The 18611-nt window shown below is 31.4% G+C and overlaps 1 protein-coding gene across 1 annotated transcript in view; it reads right to left on the reverse strand.

The window, feature by feature from the left end:
- LOC145297859 (peptidylprolyl isomerase domain and WD repeat-containing protein 1-like) overlaps window positions 1-18611 on the reverse strand; it is a 90384-nt gene that overhangs the window by 29695 nt on the left and 42078 nt on the right. The window contains exons 6-8 of the mRNA XM_080144187.1: window positions 6431-6536; window positions 3143-3286; window positions 705-779 (exon numbers count right to left, since the gene is read on the reverse strand). Coding sequence (XP_080000313.1) covers window positions 705-779; window positions 3143-3286; window positions 6431-6536 — 325 coding nt within the window. The remainder of the gene's footprint in view (window positions 1-704; window positions 780-3142; window positions 3287-6430; window positions 6537-18611) is intronic.

Here is an 18611-nt window from a genome sequence, read left to right on the forward strand (position 1 = left end):
TTTTGTAAGCTTACTGACAGCATAATTAGCATCCTAAATTATGAGATGAAAAAATGAACGAATCTTGGTAAAAAAAAACAAAAAAAACAGAAAAAACAGCGCCGGTTTTCAGAGATGCTGAAAACGAATATCGGTTAAATTTGTTTTGATATGAAGAAATTACTACATGGCCAGAAGGGTGGTGCTCATTTTACGTTAAATTTATATAGGAAAGTGATCCCCCACTTTTTGAAAAAAATTTCTTCATATCATGAAAACTACTAATCTGCCCCAAATTTAAATGTGATATTCGTTTTCACACCGCTGAAAACCTTTGAAAATGTTTTTTGAGGAGTTGGAAAGAAACTTGACATTGACTGATTTTTTTGTTCGAGAAAAGGTTCAAAGGTAAGTCAATTAACACTTTTTTTTTTTGTAAAGTTTTTTTTTTTTTTTCAAGAAAAATTTAAACAAAAATTATCTTTGTTTTTTGGGGTGTTATTTTTATTGGGGTATAATTTTCACTGATTTGCTTCCTTTTTTTATTATTAATTTCAATAAATCGGTTCAAAATACAAATACTATTTCTAATAATAAAATAAAAAAAAATATATATAACAGAAAGGACTATTCTAAGTCCTCACCGATTCTGGAAACAGGCTCGCAGAAAATGTTGGGAGACTTTACTTGACTATAATGAGTAATGTAAATAAATGACCACTTACTTTTCTATCAGTTGAAGTCGTTGCCATTAACAGACCGTTTGGGGAGAAACAAATGCTTAATGGAATACTTTTATTCTGAAAGGAAGAACAAAATCAAAGAAAAACATTGATATAGAAAGAAATAGAAAGAAATAGAAAGAAATAGAAAGAAAGACATCTTTGTAACCAAAAAATATTGCTATTTAATATTAATTTCATTCAACAAAAGAAATTAACGTGGTTTTGACATTTTTTTTTTTTTTACACCACATTATCAAGGCCAAGAGGCCACTCAAGGATAAGGGTTAAAGAGCGTACAGTAGAAATTGGACAATATAGTAATCATTAGTAATGAAAATTTGGTAAATTTGATAACTTATATGGAACTGCTCATCAAGAACTTATTTACGTTAGACTTGAAGACAAATATATTGTAGTCAGCCGGAAATCAGGAAAACGGAAGACAATTCCACAGGCGTGCAGTTCGAAGAAAGAAGCTTTGTTCATGGAATCTACGTTTAGGTTTAGGCACAGATAAAGAGTGGGGGGAATTATTGATAGTGTTTACAGCTAGACGAGTGTTTCTTGTGAAAGTTTGGCGTGGGGGGACCATAGATTGAAGCTCAGTCAAACACTTTCCATCAAAATAACGATAAATCAGAGACAAACTCGCAACATCTCTTCTGTGAGATAGAGGTTGCAAGGAGGAGAAAAGGACATCTCCTACGAGGCTACGAAGTCTATTTTGAACTCTATCAAGGCAGGCCAAGTCCTTTAAAGCAGCTCCTGCCCAGATGTGGCAACAGTATTCCATCCTTGTTTCTCAATTGTCAGATTTCAACTACGTAAAGAAATCATATACAAATTTAATTTAATTCAAGAAAGACCAAGAGGACGACCACCAAAAGAGACGGACTGATCAGATAGCAGTTGTGACTGGCATGCCACATTTTGAACAAGTTTTGAGGGTTGGAGGTAAGTTACAGTGTAAGTTGAGAGGGTTATATGATTCCAGGTGAGATCCCTCTCTAACATGCTCTTAGCCGGTGAGACTTGAACTAGAGGAAACATGTTTGTGCATCGTTACTAAAACTGGGGACGGTGAGCAACAAGTGACTGATATAATGAAACCTGTTTGTAAAACATCTTTCTTCTTTTCTCTCCCTTTTCTTTCATCTTTCTCTTTTCCTTGATTTCTCTCACAAAAATATCCTAAAAGCAATGTTCAATTTACTATATAAATGCATTGTAAAAAATATTTCCCAGGAATGAATGAGGGTTCATGTGTATTTCAGTTCCCAGCCCTGAACCCCCCTATAATTTTCAAGTTATAAATTAAATCAAATGAAATAAAATGTCACTTATGCAAACAGAGACCCTAAAACATTATTGGGTGTTGCAAAATTTTGGACATAATTGTATTGGGTATGATCGCAAAGATTTGGATGACTATATTTATAGCCAGTGGTGATAAAAAATAAACCAATCAGAATTGTAGTACAAAATATACTGTATCTCTTCGAATTTTTCAGTCGTAGCTTTTTATCTTGACACGAGACGACCACTGCTAATCCTGACCAGATTAATTCTACCATTCTTTATTTAGAATTCTTTACAATTCAAAGTTTCTCTGATTGGATTGATGCTGCTAAATTTTGCTTGAGACAAATACATTTTAATATTCACAAATGGATAATTTTCTTCTCGCTAATTTTCTTGATTTCTTTTAGTCATCCATTTTTGGATCATTTTGTGATCGCGAGAATGGCTTCCCACTCAAGATTGTGAAAAAACTTAATTTCAAATTTATAGCACCAGTAAATCTTTTGTAAAATGTTACTTTATCTAATCTTAGTACGGAGCTTTGTTTTAATTGCATTCACAGACAGAGAACATATACACATTAAAGATTTAGAAGTGAATACCCCCCCCCTAAAAATCTGAGAATTAAAATTAATAATAATACAAACAATTGTATGATTTGGATTCTTTGAAGTACTGTTCTCATCTTGAGTGTCACTTTCATAACGTTTTGGTGGATGTAGCCTTCGAATGTCTTCAGGTGTATCTTGTTGAACTTGAAAATGTTTTGGTCAAACTCTAGAAACGGACGGAATTTCAAAAAGAACCCTTTTTTATTTCATGGGAGTAGCATGCTCTTGTTCCATCAGCCATCACTGAATAGAGATCCTAAGTAATTTGCAATTGTATTTTTTGGTTGCCCACACTGACAATTGAACATTCAACCTTCAGGGGGATATCACTTTCTACAACTAATTTTTTTACAAATACTATAACCACTGTACCACGGGTCCTTGCAAACAGTTCTAGTACAAATTTTTGAAGTTAAACCTAAAATCATAGAAAATTGTGAAAGATAATAACAAAAAATGGTATAAGATGATTTTATTACATCATCATCTCCCACTCTTCAAAATATAAATGAATAAATATCTTACCTTCATGAATTCATATAAATCCGTATCGGTTTTGTATTTCCATTTAACACACTTTGGAAATGAATAATCCCGTTTGGCTCCACTCCAGTATTCTACCATTCCGGATGAATCAGAGGACACAGCCACATCAAACACTGTATTGTACTAAAAAGGCAACAGCAGAAATATTATTCAAACATGGTAATAGTATTGAATATATGGTTAAGTAGCAGTTTTAGTCATTTAGAACTGCTTTAAAGCTTCACCGATCACTCACTTATTTAACCAAATTTCAACAATCATTACAGTTTATAGATCACCTTCTCAGCTATATCATGAAAAAAAAATTTTCAATTTTCGTTCAGTAAAATAAAAGTTATGATGAATTTAGTGGTGTTCAAAATCGTGAAAAAACGTAAGGAGGTGAGCAACGTTTTTTTATGACTGGTTTCCATAGCAACCACGTCGCTTCAGCAACTAGTATTGCTACTAATTCACTGTTGTTGCGAAAAGAGAAGTAACAAGTGAAACAGAGAGAATGAAAGCATGAAAGGTAGATAATTGGGGGGATTTTATTGAAAGCAGACGAGTGTCGTACATTGTTATTACATATGTGTATGTTATGTTTATGGGGACAAAAAATAAGACTGAAATTAAACAAAAAACAAGTGAATTAACTGGAAGCCTGGAAAAATCATGGATTACAAGCATGGAAAAGAAAATGACAAGATATTCTAGTAAAAAATATAATGAATTTATAACTTAAAATATTGCAGCATTAAGATTTTTTTAAATTCAATTTTACATTATATAATCAATTCTTAATGCTGCAATATGAAAAAATGAAAGGGAGATAATTGGGAGATTGTATTGAAGCAGACGAGTGCCGTACATTGTTTTTACATATGTGTATGTTATGTTCATGGGGGAAAAATAAGACTGAAATTAAACAAAGAACAAGTGAATTTACTGGAAGCCTGGAAAAATCATGGATTACGATAGAAAAATGTGAGCATGAAAAGTAATGTGGTCAAGCTAAAACATGAAAAAGTAAAGGACTAGTTGTTAAAACTGGAAGAGAAAAAGGCAAGATATTCTAGTAAAAAATATAATAAATTTATAACTTAAAATATTGCAGCATTAAATTTTTTTTTAAAATTCAATTTAACATTATATAATCAATTCTTAATGCTGCAATATTTTAAGTTATAAATTTATAATATCTTTTACTAGAATATCTTATCCCTTTCTTTTCCAGTTTTAACAACTAGTCCTTTACTTTTCCACGTTTAAGCTTAATCATATTACTTTTCATGCTCATATTATTCTATTGTAATATATATATATATATATATATATATATATATATATATGGAAAACATTGTATTTATACACATCATTAAAATTCAATGAAATCTGACGCAGTTGTGGTACAGTTAAAATACAGGGTGGTCGCTAGAAAAGTGGAAAATTTGACGTAAATTTTGTTTAAATTTTATTGCATCTGGCTTATTAGTTATAGTCAGCTAACATACTTCCTAACTTCCGGTGTGTCTGCTACTAGAAACGATGACAAGGCAAATCAGTTCCTTCACTTTTATTGTTCTTCAGTATTTCTATTCTGAATAGATTTATTGAAATAAAATATCAGAAAAGGACATTATTGAAAAGTATACGAATAACACAATTAGTCTTTATTTGCACTTTTAATAACAAAATAAAAATAAGTTTTTATTTTATTTGAAATTTTATAAGAAATATATGCTTATGAAATTATAAAATTTCGTTTTTTTTGTAAATTTTAAAATTAAGTTTTTTTATTTGAATTTATACAATAAATATGTTTATGAAAGTATAAAAGTAAAATTATTGAAATCAAAATAACAAAACTTCAAACATCCTAAAAAAAAAACATATCCAATACATAATATTCTCAAAATAGTCTTAAAAGATTTTAAAAAGTGTTTTCAATAATTCTTAAAGTAAAAATAAGACTAATTTCAATAATTTTGAATTAAAATAACACCGAAAAAACTTTTCAATGATTATTAAATAAAAGAAGAACAATTGGAAAAACATAATAAAAAAAATTTTAAAAAAGAGTATGTGCACAGGGGAGATAAGGCATGATAGAAAAAATGCGAGGGAACGGATTCGCCTTGTCATCGCTTCCGGTAGCAGACACACCGGCAGTTAGGAAGTATGTTAGCTGACTATAACTGGCTTGTTCACTTCTTTGATTTTGATATCCACATTTTTTTATTTAAAGGCTAACGATTAATGAGAATGATCCAGATATTGGAGCTCAGTCAAACACCTTCCATGGAAACTATAGAATAAAGACTGAAACATCTCTTCAGTGAGAAAAAGGGTTGAATAGAACAAAAAATACTATCTCCAATGAGATTATGAAATTGTTTTTGTACTCTGTCAAAACAAGAAAGAGTGCTCTGAGCAGCAACTCCCCAAATTAAGCAGCAGTACTCCATCTTAGGATGTACCTAACTTAAATAGGCAGACGATTTTATCAAGTACTTTCTGAGCAGTGAAATGATTCAACCATTTTTCTAGCAACCTAAACAACAAATTCGATGTAAATCTTCAATTTTAAATCTGGAATGTAAGGAAATTTTCACAGCTTATGAAAACAAGAGATTTATCAACCTTCGTAAGGTCGATTTGCATCTAAGACGTTGCCCATGTAACTTTAGTTCCCGTAATGATTTACAGGCATTATCACACTTTTTGGAATTGTAAAAGCCGTCATGAAAAGATGTATTCTATCTCTCCTTCAAATTGATTGTATTCAGCCACAAGCAGGAAGGAGTGCAAAATATGGGTTTCTATCTTGTCCCCATATTCAGTCGTATTCCTTTTATCTGTACTTATATATACTATGATTACGTTGACAAATTCGGCTCTCATTAGATCACCAAAGTTAAACAATGTTAAGCCTGGTGAGCACCAGATAGGTGAGTATTTGGGAGTATCAAGCGCTGTATGTAGGAGAACACTGACTAAAACCTCTCTGCAAGAAATGCAAAAACATAACATTACCATCCCCTCTGATCAGTATATACATGCAACTGAGGACTGCTTGTGAATTTGATATTCCCTAGAAACTTTCTTTTGCAGAGAAAACTGATTCAATCTGCTTCAGGTCAATACTGTGTGTGCGTGTGTATATATCTGTAATTAATGTCAATTTATGTATTTTATATTTAGTACTTGTCTAGCATTCATTTCAATAAACGTGTTATGAAATAGATACAATATTTGTTATTTTAGCGAAGGGAGTCACATACTTACAGAAATTAATGTGACAGGTTTGTAGTGTAACTTTTCAATAACTTGCAGAGGTTGGTTGCTTCCTTTGCCATCAAAGACAGAAATGCTGCTACTATTCTTGTCAGAACTGTAAAAGAAATACAAAGGAGATAAAGAGTTTAAGATTAACAAGCCAAGCATGCAGGGTCCTCCTCCACGAGTAAGAAATTTACTTTCGCCATGACTAACGCTTGTACAAAATTTTTTTAAAATTCAAGGCGTGGTTATTGAGAAAAATGGTAACAAATGAATGGGTGAACAATTTTGAGGCAATTTTACCCTTATAATGCCTCCTGGGGGTGAGGTGGGGGGAACCAGAATTATCATGGAAAATCCATTCAGGCGAAGATTTACTTTCTCCATAACTAATGTTTGTGTAAAATTTAAAAATAAATCAAAGGTGTGGTTTTTGCAAACTGTTTTAATCATAGTCATTTGTTTTCCTTGTTTTGCAAATGAATTACAAAATATCTGATATTTCCAAAAACATCTGGCTTAGATGAAAGGGAAACTAAAAATTGCTGCTATAGTTTCTGTTGTGTCTGCACAAATAATTAACAAGAACACGGAAAATAAAGGTATACAATAATATATTAGGAAGAAAAGTTATATACATATTTACATGTCTTCAGATATACTTCAGTTGGAGATATGTCTTACTGGAGGCAGCATAGGCGTCTTGCCTATTTGGCGGTCATTGCAGAACTCTCCCGGTATTGGTGATTGATACCTCTATATATCTCACTCACCCACCTATGTTAATTAGTGGACGTCTCCACAACAGCCCCCTCCCAAGATTTGAAGACGTGTAGATTTCAATATCTTTTCCTCTTGAGATTCATTATAATTAGTTCTGTAAACTTTCTTTTCCTTCCCGATCTTCTCGGTTCGGGCATGGTTTGTGGTGGTTCGATATCAAACGCTTCGTATAGTATATCAATTGGATCTTCCTTTTAATCAGGTTTGTCATGTTCGTTGTCTTTTATATGACATTTTCTCAATTGATTTTGGTGTCTTTTGTGCATCCCTTTTGGACCTTTTATCATGTAGATCAAGTCGCCGATACGTTTATCTACCGTACCAAACTTCCAATATGAAATATTATTTTTCATACATTTAAAATATACACGATTACCAGGTTTAAACCTTTTACGTGATGTTTGCGTAGTTTGATGAACGATTGCTTGCTTTGGTATTAATTTACCAAATGGTGATTTTATTTTTCTAGCAAACATTAATTCTGCTGGCGATAATTTTGACGGTGTATTTGGGTTCTTAGTTATCCTGTATATTTGCAGAAATTGTTGTAATGCTTTATCCGTCTGGGTCCCTATTGATTTTCTAAGTGCACGTTTTATTGTGTCTATGAACCTTTCCGCTAATCCATTTGATCCAGGGTGGAATGGTGGCGTAGGTATATGTTTTACCTGAAAAGTGTCACAAAAGTCCTTGAAATCACTTGATGTAAATTGTGTTCCGTTATCTGTGACTATAATGTCTGGCACACCAAACCATGCAAATATTTCATGCAGAAAACTTATTGTGTTATTTGTCGTCGGGTTCTTGAAACGCTTTGTCAGGCCATCTGGAAAAACTATCTACTATGATTAGGTAGTATTGTCCTTCGGTCGGTCCAGCAAAGACTATATGAATGCATGACAATGGATGGTCAGTTTTTTTCCAAGGTTTATGGACTATCGGTGGTGCCTTTGTGGCTAACGCACAACCTTTACACTTGTTTACTGTTAGTGTAATATCCACATCCATGTTACGCCAGTACACATAACTCCGCATAAGTGCCTTCATCCTATTCATACCTGGGTGTCCTGTATGAAAATCACGTAAGATCTTTTTCTGCAAGGTTTTCAAGATAACAACTCTTTCACTATATAATAAAACATAATTGCATACGGAAAATATGCTTTGCGTTTTTTCATCATTTTCCCTTATTTTTTTCTTTATGTCTGTGATAACATGACTGGTAATTCTTTTATTATATTAACCACCATGTTTTTTTCCTCATAATTGGAACGTATAGCTGCAATTACTGACTCTTCAAGGGTTTCCTCCATTTTCGGTATAAGCCTTGACAGGCCATCCGCATGACCTATTTTTTTCGAATCCAGATGTTTTATTTGAAGGTCATAATTTAGCAAAATCGTACCCCAACGGAGTAGGCGATTTGCCATATATACTGGCAAGCCTTTTTTTGAGCCAAAAATTGTCACTAGGGGCTTGTGATCTGTTTCCAGTATAAAGTGTCTCCCGTACAGGTAACGGTGGAATTTCGTCACCACGAAAATAATGCTTAACCCCTCTTTTTCTATTTGAGAATAAGCCTTTTCTGCCAGAAGTAGTGTCCTTGAGGCGTGAGCTATAGGTTTCTTCGATCCATTTGGCAGGATATGCTGTATACATGCTCCTATACCATACGAGCTCGCGTCACTCGCAACACTTATTTCTAATTTTGGGTTGTAATAAATTAAAAATAGATTGGAGGTCAGGGTCTTTTTAATTTTCTCAAATGCAACTTGATATTCTTTTGTCCATATCCATGGTGTTTCTTTCTTTAATAACTTGTTAAGCGGAGCTCTTAGGTCATGCATTCCTTTGATAAATACTTGGTAGTAGTTTGCGAGACCTAAGAAGCTCTATAGAGTCGTCACGTTATGTGGTGTCAGTATGTTTTTAATTGCTGTCGATCTTTCCGGGTCTGGGCGTCGACCGTCTTTATTTATTATTTGCCCTAAATATTTGATTTCGTTTTTTTTTTTAATTCTCGATGCCGCTGTTGTGTTTTAATAGTGGATTTTATCCCACGTAAGTCTTTTTTCGAATTCCCGTCACCACTGTTGTGTCTGCACAAATAATTAACAAGAACACGGAAAGTAAAGGTATACAATAATATATTAAGAAGAAAAGTTATATACATATTTACATGTCTTCAGATATACTTCAGTTGGAGATATTCCGGCAAGTGGCGTGTTGCACGTCTTACTGGAGGCAGCATAGGCGTCTTGCCTATTTAGCAGTCATTGCCAAACTCTCCCGGTATTGGTGATTGATACCTTTATATATCTCACTCACCCACCTATGTTAATTAGTCGGCGTCTCCACAACTGTTTCAAATGATCTGAAGTAACATAAAGAGGAAACTTGATTCCAAATATTTGTCATATGTTATATATCCTCTCTTTGTTTTTCATACATAAAGTAAATTTCACAGTGTATAAGGATTATTTGATACTGGAGATATTCATAATCGTACTCTATTTCCAAAAGAGGTGAGATATAACATATGAAAAATATTTGGAATCAAGTCTCCTCTTGCTGTTATTTCAGATCATTTGAAACCATAACAGCAAGTTTTAGTCGTTTTAGTCTTCCCTCCATTAAAGCCAGAGATTCTGCGAAAATTATATATATATATATATATATATATATATATATATATATATATATATATATACTTCGGAGTAGTTTTTATTTAACAATCAGTGGTTATGTAAACGTGAGATTGTAGGTTTACAAAATATATTGTATATGTATATATATTGTATATGTATATATATGTTTATATATATGTGTATGTGTGTATGTGTATTACATATATATATTGTGTGTGAGTGTTGAGTTTGTATATGTGTGTTCATGTGTACATTAGGATGAATATGCACAAAATTGTCTCACTCCACCTCCTGCCACTTACCATTGCCTACTCTCCCTAACACTTCCCCCCCCCCCCGCTAAAAATAATATAAGCTTCACCAGACTTTGAAATTATTATCGGCTGGATCCAAAACAAATTTAAACAAGCACTTGCCCGATTCGGATATATACACAGCTATGAGGATTACCCAGGATATAACTTGGAAACTATTACCAAACGGATGTAAAGAACATATAATATGGATTTTATCAAACAAGTTGGATCAACAAAAACATTCATATCCTTTTTCTACAAATACTCCTGCTACAGAACTTCTGATAAATTTATTTTCACTTTGACTTTCCATGTCTCACTGACTTTAGCAAATAGGGTGCATACCTTTATAACTATTTGCTAATATTTTCACTCCTCTGATGAGATGGTAGACATCGAAACCCTATAGGTTAAGGAGATAAACTTTCTAAAACATTCTTTGTCTTGCTTAGAATAATAAAAATTCTTTGATATGAAACTCAACCACTTCATTTCATTTCAATAAGAGTTTTTTGAAATTCATTGAATTACAGTTTAATATATATATATATATATATATATATATATATATATATATATAAGAGGTATACGTGGTAAAAAACAAGGATAAAGAGTGCTCAATACATTAGTAAAGCCAAATATGTTTTTTTATTATTACAACCTCAAGTGTATTAACTTAATTCATTACAAATTGTTTACAATAGGCAGGATAAAGCTTATCCATTCATATCATCAGATGATTCAAGTTAAAATAAAAATAAAAAGGAAAGATATGTTTTTTTTTGTGATTACATATGGATATTAAAAACCAAGAGAATGGAAGTAAGAGAGAGAAAGAGGAAAAGGGAAAAAAGGGGAAAAGAAAAAAGGGGGAGAAGCAATAAAAAATATAAATTAAACTAAAAATTTGTAAAATTATGAAGATAAGACAAGGCAAGAGAGGTAGGGAAGAAGAAGAAAAGAAAAGAAAGAAAGGAAATAGATAATTTAGCATGTCAAAAAAGTTTGTTGAGGTCTGGATGATGACCTACATGTGTCTCAAAGCCAAAATGGAGTTAAAAAGTAAGCAATCATCTAAGACGATGGTGGGGTGGTGTAGACAGAAAGAGCTAAGATGTGCCCAGTTCAAATGGGTAAACAGATGCATCCAATGCAGCTTATATAATTTTCTCATTGGATAGGAAATCAATTATAGATTCTGTCGGGTAGAATTACAGTCGAATTTAGGGAAGAAAGGGAAATAAGTAAAAAATTATTAAAATAAAAATAAATGAGTTGTTTGGAAAAATATAATAAAGTAGGTGCTATAAAGCAGTGTTGAGTTTCTCTAGAATTAAGGGGCTGTGAAAATGGTTGAGAATAGAGATGTTAGATTACAGGGCACTGCTCAATTTGGTGTTGTTCGATACAAAAGGAGGAAAGTCTGTAAGATTTCATCTGTTCTTCCCTCTCCCCTCGCTTTGAGTAGTGCCCGTCGAAATGTATTCACAAAGCGTTCGGCTTGTCCGTTGGATTGAGGGTGATAAGGCGTCCACAACCACAAAGAAACTAAGGCCATTGATTGGACCGGCAAAGTCTACATGTATCCTGGACTATGGCTGTTCTGGGTATGTCCAGCAAGAATCTACAATCCGAAGTGGGTTCTTTTGTGCTTCCATACATTGGATACAATGTTTAGCAGTACATTCAATGTCTATGTGTTTATTAGGACAATAAACCATACTGTGGGCTATTGATTTAATTCGGTTAATGCCTGGATGCCCCAAATGTAATTGTCTAAGGACTGCTTGCCTGAGATTAGCAGGAACAACCACATGATCTGCAAACATCAGACAATCATCAATGACAGAAAGAGAGCCACTGCGGCGTTTGAACTGTTAGAGGTTCCCCATGAGTTTAGGAGGCCATGAATGTTGGAGAAATCTGCACACTTTTTGGATCATTGGATCTTGTGTTTCTCATTTGATGTCAGTTTCCGCTAAATGTATTTGTTCTCACATGTGTTTAAATAGAACAAAAACAAACCTCGTCGCCAATTGTTATGTGTTTTAGAATGAAAATTGATTGTGAAATCGCCACGTAAAAATGATACAAAAACAAGAGGAAACGTTTAACAATTTTATTTAAAAGAGATTTAGATAGATGAGCCACTTGATGTGTAATGATCGTAACTGTCTTGTTTTAGCTCTCGAGTGTCATGGCTGACTGACTCGTCCCCCCCCCAAGGGGGATAAGTCTTTTGCCAGTTCAAGGGCAATAACCCTCTCTTTTTTTTCTCGTTAGGTAAACCCTAACAGACTTTAATTACATTTAATAGAGATTTTCAGTTAATAAAAAATCCGGTATAAGGAGGATGAGATGTCCTCAAAGGAGTAAAATAGATAATTAAAAATTAAGAATTAAATTAATCTGCTTGAAAAGTAATAAAATAAAATAGTGTTTAATGTAATAGTTGTGAGTTTCAATGGGTAGTGCAATAGTGTTAAGAGTATGCAATTATTTAGGTTGGGGAGGTTGTATCATATGACCTTCAGTAGGGTGTGAAGTTGCTAAGAAGGTGGGATTTGTAATGTCTACAAACAATTGAGGTTTCATTTCTAATGTTTAATAATTTATCTCTATATTTAAAGTTAGTAATAAAAACTGTTTCATGTAGACAAAGGGAGCAGGGGAAATATAAAAATTTACAGGTATTAGATTTTTGGAGAATTTCTCATTTAATGGTGGGTGTGAGATTATTTTTAATCAGGTTTAAGTAGTGGTTAATGAGGTTTTGTTGGGGTGGTTGAGGTTATTGAAGGACCATTTGTAGACTCTAAAATGGTCTTTAAAAGAGGTTCCAGCAAGTCTAATGCAGTATTTTGTATAATTTAGGTTTTCTATTGGGGTGACAGTGGCTTTGTATACACATTCAGTTTATATGCATTTTTGTTCGAGTAGACATTCTGATTTATTTGTGCAGTTGCAATTTTTTGTGTTACTGATATTATTGTAATTATTTCCGTTATTAAGTATTCTATTCTTATGTTTTTTAATTATTCTTTCTAGATCATCGCTGTAACTGTAGCTGAGTTTTGCAGTGTTTTTATTAAAGATTTTATGTAATATGTTATTTGGGAGGAAGTGGTTGTTAACTAACTTGAAGAATTTTTCCCCAGTTTATCTTTAAATCATTATATTAAAAGGAGGGTTGAACCAAATAATTTTCCTAGATCTGTCTTTTTTATGGCTGGGGGTGAGTTCAATATAGTTGATGGTGATATTAGTATATGTGTATATATATATAGCAAAAATGGTAATTAGTAAAAACCTGAAGAGAGTGCTCAATAATATTGCAGAGTTGATATAATTCGGTAGTCAAAACATGTAACTAAGCAGATAAAACGGTAATTATATATATATATATATATATATATATATATATATATATATATATATATATATATATATATATATATATAAACTGTTGTACACCAATGTTAATTGATTAAAAAAAAAAAAACTTTGGTGTTTTTATATTTTAACGTCAGTGTTCTTTTATGAAAACCTTTACAATAAGTAAAGCTATAAATATCAAAAAATTACCAACTAAATGAACTGAAATAATCATTTAATGAACCCTTTACATAGAAGCCTTTTATGCTGTAACTGTGTTCTAAATGCTTTTGTTATTGGAATCAGAAATTGTATCGGAATCAGGAAAAATATTGTAATCGTCCCATCACACACATATATATATATATATATATATAAAATGGACTGCTTGTGAATTCTTGACTGTCATTATATCATTTTCATTTTACATATACATAGCACTTACATATACATAGCACTTACTCATACACAGAACTTACACATACATAGCACTTACACATACATAGCACTTACACATACATAGCACTTACTCATACACAGAACTTACACATACATAGCACTTACATATACATAACACTTACACATACATAGCACTTACACATACATAACACTTACACATACATAGCACTTACACATACATAACACTTACACATACATAACACTTACACATACATAACACTTACACATACATAGTATATGTTTTGTTTCTTAAGTTTTTGCTGAATGTTAATTGTTATTAGGTTATTTTATGTTGAAATGATTATTTTTTATTATGGAAAACATAATATGTATATACATAGTTAAAATTCTGGGCATGACCTTCATGTGTTCTAGCGGTGAGGGATCTAATTTGGGGGCTTTGAGAAGTGTGAATTTATCCCTTTTAGGTTCCATCACTTTTAGCTGCACTCTAAACGAGACTTAGAGTACATAAAATTTGTCCCAGACATGACCCAAAACTTTCCCAAACACTCTTGCGCAATATGTTTTCATCACTTTCCTAAATACTCTTGCACAATGTTTTCATCTAATTCAATTCATCCTCTCAAGATAATCTTCACATTTTTTATTTTATTTTTTTCGTGCAGAGGGGGGGGGGGTGTAGTAGTAGTAGTATATTTTTTTAACTGTTTATTCACCCCAAACAAGGCACAGTGCCATTAAGTTGTAAGAGGCTACTAATAGGAACCAAATTTTCTGGGATACTATGGGAGTTGGGGGGGGGGGAGGTAGCAAGATTTCTGTTCACATTACATTTGAACTTCTGCATGTCAGTACAGTCAGGGAAGCAGGGGCCTGGGAGTGAATTCTAAAGTCTAGCAGTTTGAGGGAAGAAGCTATTCAAGTAGAAAGCTTTTCAGCATCTAGGGATTTCTATAGTGTAGGGGTGCGATTTTGCTGCTTGTCTGGATTTGCACTAAGGGGATACTAGTGCTTTGAGTTCATCCTAGCACTTCCCATTAAAGTATTTGCAAAACAGGCACTGGGACGCTTACATTTTGGCGATGAGTTTGGCGAACAGTGCGGGACTCATTAGGTTAGGAACTCTTTTTTGAACCCTATCCAGGAGTTCTGGTTGGTTGGTTGTTTTTGTTTTATGGCATATCAACCCTTTTCAGGTTAGTTAATGACGAATCCAATTATTTTGAAGAAAAATTTTTTTAATAAAATATTTTTTTTTTTTTCAAGTCAGTTTCTATTTAACCCATAGTTGGGACCCTACCACTCTGGGTCAAAGTGGACCTGGGAACAATGGCAATTAAAGAGTGGCTCAACACACCCCCAAACCTGCAAGCTATATATATACTAGGAGTTCTGCTTTCATGAAATTTTTCCAGGCATTAACTCCCAGCTGCACTCAGAACCAGAATTAAGCTACATGTCAATGTCGCATGTTAAATGAATATTTCTGAATTATATATATATATCAGAATTCTGCTAAATCCATGTTTCTCAGCATTTTCTACAGTTTTTTTTTTCCTGCCTAACTTATTGCCAAACCCTATCAACTACCAACCATCTTGAGCATGACACAAAACAGTATTCAGTGGTGAGACTCAAATCAAATAGTTATGTGGAGAGTGCATTCACCCATTAGTTACCAGTACTCCCAGGTCCACTTTAACTTTGAGCGGGAGAACCAGTTAAGGCCCTGCGTAAACTACCAGTTACCGAATATTTATTTACAAAATAAATTATAATCAACAAATCAATTCTATATGTGCAGTTTTGGCATAAAATAAACCAATGATGATTGACAAAACTTAAAACTCAACAATCAACCAATGTACGTAATTACATTAGGTAAGCGTACATACAATTACATATATACATATACACACACACACACACACAGATATCTATCTTTATACACACATACATACCCACACATATCTATCTATATACATACATACGTACCCACACACACACACATACATACCCACACACACACATACATACATACATACCCACACACACACACACACATACCCACACACACACACACACACACACACACATACCCCCCACACACCCCCACACCCACCCACCCCACACACACACATATATATATATATATATATATATATATATATATATATATATATATAATACGCACATACCCGCTTTCAAAATGTGAGATGATATAATTATTTCCGCAGTTAAGCAACGTCACAGCTCACAAGAGCCATGGTAGCCAACAAACCAGAAGTCCAAGACTCAAGTTTCACCCTAATTCGATACCGAGCTTGATCTCATTATAAATACCTTGACTAGCTCTTCCAGTTTGATAAAGCCCTCTTGGGTTGAAATAAATTTATAATGAAATGGTACTAAGTTTGCATTGTTTTTTTTCTTTTAACTTTTATGTATGCTCTGCTATGCATCTAACTCTCCCACTTAAGATTTCCTAAAGAAATTACTCTATCAGATTTATATATATATATATATACACACACACACACACACATACACTAGATTTTTTGCTGTGAAAAATGGGCAAAAGTTATAGACTGTTGACTAAGAATGAGTGCTTTATGCCAAATTGATGGTTAAATATGGTCAAATTTCGGTTAATTTTTATACTTAAATACTAATCCCTATTAATCTTTTTTTCTCAATAACTGTGCGTCGAATGGATACCACAATACATAATTTGCTGCACCTTAACAGTGGAACAGACAGACAGTATAAGACTTTGAGAAATTTTTACTTTGTAAGAATATATACAAACTCATCAGAAATATAGGATTACTGGTATGAATTTATTAAAAGTAAAACATATTTCCTTTTTATAAATGGCAAGTGCAAATATCTTGGTATGAATGATTAAAAGTAATTTTTTATTTAAAAAAAAAAATTATACATCAACTGACTATAAATACTTATAAATTTAAAAAAAATTATACATCAACTGACTATAAATACTTATAAATTAAAAAAAAAATTATACATCAACTGACTATAAATACTTATAAATTAAAAAAAAAATTATACATCAACTGACTATAAATACTTATAAATTAAAAAAAAAATTATACATCAACTGACTATAAATATTTATAAATTAAAAAAAAAATTATACATCAACTGACTATAAATATTTATAAATTAAAAAAAAATTATACATCAACTGACTATAAATACTTATAAATTAAAAAAAAAATTATACATCAACTGACTATAAATACTTATAAATTAAAAAAAAAATTATACATCAACTGACTATAAATACTTATAAATTAAAAAAAAAATTATACATCAACTGACTATAAATACTTATAAATTAAAAAAAAAATTATACATCAACTGACTATAAATACTTATAAATTAAAAAAAAAATTATACATCAACTGACTATAAATACTTATAAATTAAAAAAAAAATTATACATCAACTGACTATAAATACTTATAAATTAAAAAAAAAATTATACATCAACTGACTATAAATACTTATAAATTAAAAAAAAAATTATACATCAACTGACTATAAATATTTATAAATTAAAAAAAAAATTATACATCAACTGACTATAAATACTTATAAATTAAAAAAAAAATTATACATCAACTGACTATAAATACTTATAAATTAAAAAAAAAATTATGCATCAACTGACTATAAATACTTATAAATTAAAAAAAAATTATACATCAACTGACTATAAATACTTATAAATTAAAAAAAAAATTATACATCAACTGACTATAAATACTTATAAATTAAAAAAAAATTATACATCAACTGACTATAAATACTTATAAATTAAAAAAAAAATTATACATCAACTGACTATAAATACTTATAAATTAAAAAAAAATTATACATCAACTGACTATAAATACTTATAAATTAAAAAAAAAATTATACATCAACTGACTATAAATACTTATAAATTAAAAAAAAATTATACATCAACTGACTATAAATACTTATAAATTAAAAAAAAAATTATACATCAACTGACTATAAATACTTATAAATTAAAAAAAAAATTATACATCAACTGACTATAAATACTTATAAATTAAAAAAAAAATTATACATCAACTGACTATAAATATTTATAAATTAAAAAAAAAATTATACATCAACTGACTATAAATACTTATAAATTAAAAAAAAATTATACATCAACTGACTATAAATACTTATAAATTAAAAAAAAAATTATACATCAACTGACTATAAATATTTATAAATTAAAAAAAAATTCATTAAAAAATACAAAAAACAACAATTTTATTTTATTTTTTTGCACTTTAGTTTTTGGACTACTGGAATTTAAAGAATGAAAATCACTCCAAATGGACACGTATTTATTCTGATAATTTTTATAGTTCATCGTTTTCCTAATTTTACTCTTGTGTGCTACAATGTTGCTTGACTGTGGAAATTATATATATATATATATATATATATATATATATATATATTACATGCATACATACACATACACACACACATATATATATATATACACAAATGCATACATATTTATCTCTCTCACGCACATACACACACACACATATATACATGAGAGAGAGTGAGTGAGTGTGTGTGTGTATGTGTGTGTATGTGTGT

The sequence above is a fragment of the Euprymna scolopes genome, chromosome 2 (assembly GCF_053919585.1).
Source record: "Euprymna scolopes isolate OS-2025 chromosome 2, ASM5391958v1, whole genome shotgun sequence".
In the NCBI taxonomy this organism is placed as follows: domain Eukaryota; kingdom Metazoa; phylum Mollusca; class Cephalopoda; order Sepiida; family Sepiolidae; genus Euprymna; species Euprymna scolopes.